The sequence below is a fragment of the Sinocyclocheilus rhinocerous genome, unplaced genomic scaffold, assembly GCF_001515625.1.
Source record: "Sinocyclocheilus rhinocerous isolate Xijiao unplaced genomic scaffold, SAMN03320098_v1.1 scaffold20, whole genome shotgun sequence".
Taxonomy (NCBI): Eukaryota; Metazoa; Chordata; class Actinopteri; order Cypriniformes; family Cyprinidae; genus Sinocyclocheilus; species Sinocyclocheilus rhinocerous.
The window spans coordinates 1,855,157-1,862,524 of record NW_015640468.1 but is presented as its reverse complement, the minus strand read 5'-3'; the positions used below and the strand labels follow the sequence as shown (position 1 = coordinate 1,862,524).

Sequence of the window (7,368 nt, the reverse complement as noted above, 5' to 3'; positions counted from 1 at the left end):
GAGATAGAGAGAACTGCTTTGTAGAATCAGATAACACTGGAAGGACAGGTGTTTGGTTGACTTAACGTGAGAGCAAGAGATGTTGTGTATGTGTGATTGATGTGAGTAATGTATTCGTGTGAGGGTCAAGCACTTCTTTTTCCTCTTATAACTCTCACTGTGTCCACCGCCATCAAGGTTGGTTTACTCTTCGCACTCTCATGTAAAAAGGCTCACTCCTATACCAAGCATGGCACGTCACTGTTGCCTTCGCAGCACAGCAGCAAATAGTGCCATGGTTATGCTCATCTTTGGTCTAGGTGGCCTGTACTTAGCAGATTATTTGTGAAATAATTGCAGAGATCCTGACCTGTCCTGACTGCTCTTGTATTACTGGGTTTCATTGGGTTCATCCTTAATGGATGTTTAGCTCTGCTGTTAGTATGTCTATGGGGATTCTCAGTTATCCAAGTCACTGTATTCTATCTTGTATATTTTATTAGACATGTATTTTTCCCTCATTTGTTTGAATAAATACATCATGACTATTATTTAAAGTGAGCTCTTGTAGGTATTGCAGCCTTACTAAAATCTTGTCAATAGTTCATTGCTAGTTGATGTAACAAATTTAATTCAGCCCATTCTGGTATGAAACACCCATGTTTTTCATGGTCCTGTTAATTCCCAGTGAATAAAATCAAGTCTTGCCCTCCTTATGAATTTAAAGCGTTTTGTATTACTGGAATCTTATTCACCCATCTGAGGTCGGTTATGTTCTGATATTGTAACTGCTATTAAATGTCAACTTTGTGTAAAAAGGTGAAACTGGTTCGTTAACCTTTTAATTTTGACATTATTTCTGATGAGACTAATGTCTGTATCTTACCCATTATTCATTTCTCTTCCTGCTCTTTTTTCCCCCTACAGAGGTCAAGAGCCCCACATCCGATATGAACACATTTACCTACAGGATCCCAGCAGCCAATCAGAAGTGGTGTACTCCGAGATGAAGCGCCCTCGCTTGGAAATCGGGGCGGATTCTCTTATTCGTCACTCAACCCATCGTCAGTCCCTTAATGTGTGTGGAGCTGAGGAAATGGTTTGCAATAATTTTTTTTCTTCTTCCCCAGCATCAGCATAGATGTTAATACCCAGATGTAGGGGTGGGTGATCTGATGATTTTATATTGTGATTGATCTTGAAGACATCTACAATCTACTTTTCAAATGAATTGTAGAGATCGTGATCTTTTATGTCTTTGCAAAAATGTTAAAACTACAGCAATGAATCTCTACTAGGTGATTGTGACTTAAAATTGTGACGATACCAGCATTTCCCGCTAGCAGTTTGAGTGCATTTTGAGCGGATTCTTGAACACCTCTGATTGGTCATTGTGTTCAAGCACTCAACAGATATGTCTGTGATTGGCTACAATGATCATCGCTTCATGCTCTTCACTGAGTGCTTACACAAATACACACGGGAGTGTTTGAAAGCTGCGTCTATCAGCGGATCCGTCAGCGAATCCCTAATATATCTGCTCATAGACGGATCCATAGTAGGGATGTGCGGGTCTAGTCGACTGAACGGTACAGCTCCTACTAGTCGACACTGAAAACAATAGTTGATTACACGACAGAAAAAGAAAAAGAAAACCATGATTTTATAATTCAAATTACCATCATTTTAACATTGCATTTAAAACATTTTAAATAACAAGTTAAAATAAAACGTTTGAAAAATAATACATTATTTTTAAAAGTTTAGCTGGGCGGAAACTAAATTTTTTCCTCAGACCTCACATGTGTTTTCTTCGTGTCAGTTGCGGCCAGTTCAAAAATGACCATGCGAAAGACGAGCAAGGTGTGGGATTATTTTGAATTAGAAGGAAACGGAAACATTTTGTGTAAACTGTGTAATGTCAAATTGTCTTACAATAACTCTACTGGAGTGATGCGTAATCATATTCAATACACGCACGTAGGTGTTAGCTTAGAGTCAATCACGTCATTCACTACAACCTGCCGGCACTGTGATCCCATCCGCGCCGTCTATTCCTCTAACGAAGACCCACTTCGGTGGTGGTGCTGGATGTCCAGGCGCTTTCTGAAACTCTATCGGCTTGCTTTTCGTTATCTCTGCGTGCCTGCGACTTCAGTTCCTGCCGAGCGCATTTTAAGCGCCGTTTTAATGCTATTTCTTGATAAACCTTCCTATTGTTTTTGACTTGTTTTAATATGTTGGCTAATGTTATATGAAGATTAAGAATTCTGTCAGGCTATTGATTGATTTTCCATTGTTCTGCATTTCCCCAGCTGATTTGAATAAATAAGCTATGCTTTGGCCGACGTTGAGTGTATGCTCTTCTTTTTTTTTCTTTTTAACGACCGCCTAAAATGAAATGATGATAACGCGAGGCAAGTGTGCGGCAAGCGGAATTCATTGAGGGATTTGACAGTGTGATTCATAGATTAAGTATTTCAAATATAGGCTATTATATATGCTACACGCACGCACAGAGTTTTTTTCTTTTCTTACCATCTTTTGGGGGTTTCTTGCTTTTAGACTAGTCGACTAGTCGGATACAAAACTTTAGTTTAAACGACAGTCAAATTAGTCGTCGCGCACATCCCTAATCCATAGATAGATGAGAGCTTTAACTGACTCTGAATCCTCAGGCTTGTGCATTGTGATTATCGTGGGATCAGGCTAGAAAGGATGCTGCGTGCTGTACGTGGATTAATCCGACTGTAGAGAAGAGCGATAATAAGTCTGTTCAGCAGATTAGCACTTAGTCCATATTTACTGGCCTCGTAAATCAGCCTGTCTGTTTCCTTTGGCCTGCGTTTTTATCATTCCGGCCAGCACTGCCATTTACCACCACACAGGCCTGCTGGGAACCGGCATGTGTGTGTGGATACTGTTTGGATTTTGAGATTCTAAAAGATTGCATCTTAAAGAGTTATGTCAGTAATACCAGAACCTCTGACATTGTAACTGTGGTTTTCTTTGTTGGGTTGTGAGGGAATTAATGTGTATGTGGTGTAACGGTAAACGACACAGGCAGATGTTTGGAATAACTCTGCAACCTCTTAGGAACTCTCTTTTCTAGGTCAGGGGCTCTGTGAAGGATGTGTGTGTATAGGTGGAATATATGCAGCCTCTCTATAACAACATACTGCTGCCTCACACCATGTGAGATCCATTTCTGGTGCTTTACAACTATAAGTGTCACCAGGCTGTATCAGGTTTTGCCAAGTGTGCATCACATAGCCAATACTAAGAGTGTTTATTGACTGCTTGAGAGACTCGCGCACTTCACTTCCTCACAGGAACAACGAGACCAGTAGATGAGTCTAACTGTGCGGGAAGAGTCACAGTGTTGCTGGCAAAAGCATTTGCATTATAATCTTGGCTATGGGAACAGTCTCATCTTGTGGACAGAACAGCCCTGACAGGAGATCACTTGAATTGTGAAACATTGATAGGATGACATTGTGAAAATTTCTATTGTGAAACTCTGTGCTTAATTGACCACTGCAGCAGTTCAGCCCTGGAAGTGAAAATCACATTAAAATCTCCAAAGAGAAATTGATTCTTAGCAGTATAACTGTTACATCCCAGTGGTTGTGCCTCCGTTTTTTTGCTTTCTCCTTCTCTCTGCTCTGTTGTATTCTTTGGTTCAACCCTCCTCGGACTGCTATTGGTTCAGGAAGCCGTCTGTCATCGTTAACGTGGGTGACGTCATTATCTCTGCTGCCAATCCTGTTTCCTGCCAGAGTTTAAAAGGATGACTGAATGAACGCGGAGCAGACTTTGCTTTTCTGTTTGTGCATTTGCATTTTGTTTGTTTCTTTTTGTGGTGTTGTTCTTCTGTTACAGTTTTGAGTTGTCCTCTTGATCTTTTCTTTAAGTTTTCTATTTTGTATTTCATTGTTTACTGCCTTCGTAACATACACAGGACAACGTTCTCCTTGCCCCTGGGGAAAACTGGACCAGGTAGTATGTCACGTGACATACATGTAGCAACATGTAGTGACTCTGATGTATTAGAAACACTAGTATAGAAGTGAGCGCCACTTTTTGTACTTTTTGCTTTGGTGAGTTTAGAGCAGGTTAGTTAGGGCGTGAAAACGCCGAAGACTTGTTTTTTTCCCTGTTTTCTTTTCTTTTGTTAGTAGGTTAGATTTGGCAACTTAAGTTAGATTGGTTTTGTTTTTTTTCTGTTCTTTTCTTTGGTGCCGCTTGCGTCCGTTTTTCCCTTGTGGGGGTTATTTCATTTTTGGGTTGTAAATATTGTGAAATTATAGTTTTCTCTTTATTTGTTATCTTGGTATTTGTTTATTATTATTATTATTATTATTATTGTTACTTGATGTTTTCCCTTTTTCTTCTTTTAAACTTGTAAATAAATCACCTTCTTTGGCAGTTTTCGTGTTGCACTCCTCTTTTTGCCACCACCAATGCCACAACCATCACAACTACAAATGTTACCCCTTTTAAACCTAGACTTAAAAACAAGAGGTCGTAACAATAACCTATCATGAAGTTCGAGGGTCTTAATTGATAAAATGCATTTGTAGAAGATCAAATGATAAAGATCAACAAAATGAAAACTTTTTTTGTTCAACTTTTAAAAACAATCTGTTTAGAAAACCCATGTATAAAACCCAATTATAAAATAAAAAAATGAGGTCCCTGTTTGAGTAATTTTTAATGTAATTATTTGTTACTGAATTGACTAAATAACATGCTTAACATTTGAAACAACCCTTCTGGGATTTCTGGGATTTAATTGGAGTTTTAAAGTGTTTATTTACATTCTTTTCAGGAGTTCTAATTCTTCTATAGTTTTGCCTTTGGAAAAGTCTTAAGCAAAGAGAGAAAATTCTTATTAAATGTTGTTGGGAATGCAAAGTATTCTTAACTTCATTCTTAAGTTAAGGAAATAGCTGTTAAGAATTTCATTTTGTAAATCCAGACCCTGGGAATGGGGAAAGTACTTATTTGTAGAGCCCGACTGATATGGGTTTTTTGGGGACCGATACCGATATTAGGGAGTAAAAAAAAATATATCGGACGATATTCTTTGTGTATATTATAATACAGTACCAGTCAAAAGTTTGGACACTTTCCCATTTGTGTGTCCAAACTTTTGACTGGTACTATATATAGAATACAGTATATACATAAACAGAATATATATACATAAACACATTTTTTGCAATGATCACTCAAATGTGGTGATCAAACACTTATAATGACGTGACAGAGATACGTAATGGAGGCAGGGCATTTAACAATTTAACAATAAACTTTACTATCCAAAATGAGTCTGACATCAGTGCACTGAACAGTAAAATTGAAGTTTATTCAACTTTATTTCAATTAAATCCCATTCAACTTTATTCTGTTGAAGTTTAATTCACTTTGGAACATTCATTCACGGATTTGCGCTACTGTCTTCACACACAGACGAAACTTACTAGAGAAGTGTGAAGTGTGACATAATATACCTTTGTAAATAAATACAATTTAAATTCACGTCTCGCGCACTGCCCTTTGAATGTGACGTGTACGTTCCCTTGGAACTGGAATCATGGCGGAAATTTCATGTGAAGTCCACTTCGCAGGGCACTTACAATCGAATAAGACAACGCTTGAATGCTGCTGCCTGAACAAGAGACCTCCTTACTGAAGTGAAAGTGTTGGCTGGTGTCACTATCTCGCGAACGCAGCGGCGGATCTCCACCAAATTCGGGGGATCCCTTCAGCTCGAGGAGCCCTCTCGAACACCACCCTCCGCGCGTCGATAGCCCCCTGGGATCGCCAGATCGGTCGGCGCCCGTCCGCGAATTTAACCGCCCGTAACTCCCAGACCCCAGGGGCTATCGACATGTGGTCTCATTCGAAAGGGGGCCTCGAGACGTACACTCGATTCGGCGTTCGAGAGGGTTCCTCGAGCTGAAGGGATCCCCCGAATTTGGTGCAGATCTGCCGCACCGTTACGGAGATATGGCCGTTCAAAGTTTCAATGGTATTCCATACACTTAAGCTTTACAGCGTTTCATCCAGGTCGCCAGTAGCAAACAATGGAGCGCACTCTGTCTCTGCTGGACAAACTACATAATTACACCATTTACAAGCATTTTATCTGCGTTTAATGTAGGGCAGCATTTACTGTGAACAGAGCCGCTGTGAGACGCACGTACGTAACCTACACGCCTATAACTGCATCACGTATAATTATTTAATTAAATCGTATCGTTTGTGAATTCACAGTTATGCTTAATTATAATTTTTAAGCGGGTTTAATATATCACGAGGCCTTGGAAAACAGTCTAATAATATGTTTTATGGATTCTCGTCCATGAAATGCACCACTTCAGGTATTTTGCCGGTTAGTCGACGCAGGCAAAATGAAGTCGAGGATTTTTAAAAATAGAATAGTCGAATAGAATCGACGAATCGCGGCAGCCCTAGTTTAATGTTCTGTAAAAAAAATTCATATTGGTGGCATATTGGCGGCATATTCGCCGATACGATATATCTGCGACAGGCTCATATCGGCCAATAAAATCGCCAAAACGATATATCGGTCGGGCTCTTCTTATTAGTACTAAAAAAACTAAGAACTGCTTCTTTCACTAGATATTTCACTAGAATTTGCTATGTAAGCAGATCTTTTAGATTTATTTATCAGGTATTTAAATGTGCAGCATAAATATACTGGGGTTATTGTTCAAGTCGTGAAAGGATTAAATAAGGTGTTTTTTAAAAGGAAAATGTTTGTGTTTGTGTTAAAGTGTGTTAAGGACAGCTGAGTTACACCCCTGTGTGCATCTCTGAGTTTGTGTGTGTGCAGCAGGATTAAGGTCACTGTGATCACACCTCCTGCTTGTGGCATGATGTACAGGGCAGAATGATTACACCCTTAGAGCAAGCCTGCGTGTGTTGTACGCTAAGGTTAGTGTGATCACACTCCCGATCCAGAGATGTTGTGCTGAGTTGTTATGACTCCCCCTAAAGCTTTTGTGTATTTTTAGCAGCCATGACAATATAGGGCTTAGAGGCAGAACTGTGTGTTAGTGGAAGCATTATGCAGCAGTAATTAATTAGTAATGGAGCTGACCTAGATGAGACCGTTGAGCTGTTGAAGATATTTACATTAGGATTTGAGCATGTTCGGGTGAGAGACAGAGAGCGGGACTTTTGAAAGCACACTCAAGTCAAAGTGGACACAGGAAATCTCTCATCCTTTTTATGTAAGAGCGGTCACACTCAATGACACTCATGAAACTGAGCGAGTGGAACTGGAAGCTCAGGGAGGAGAAGAGTCTCTCTCTCTCACACACACACACACACACACACACACACACACACACACAC

General features: G+C 39.8%; 1 protein-coding gene across 2 annotated transcripts in view; it reads left to right on the top strand.

The window, feature by feature from the left end:
* The window catches only part of LOC107753125 (nuclear receptor corepressor 2-like), a 151,900-nt gene that overhangs the window by 61,936 nt on the left and 82,596 nt on the right, over positions 1-7,368 (top strand). For both annotated transcript variants that reach the window (XM_016569249.1, XM_016569248.1), the window contains exon 4: positions 907-1,078. In XM_016569249.1, coding sequence (XP_016424735.1) covers positions 907-1,078 — 172 coding nt within the window. The remainder of the gene's footprint in view (positions 1-906; positions 1,079-7,368) is intronic.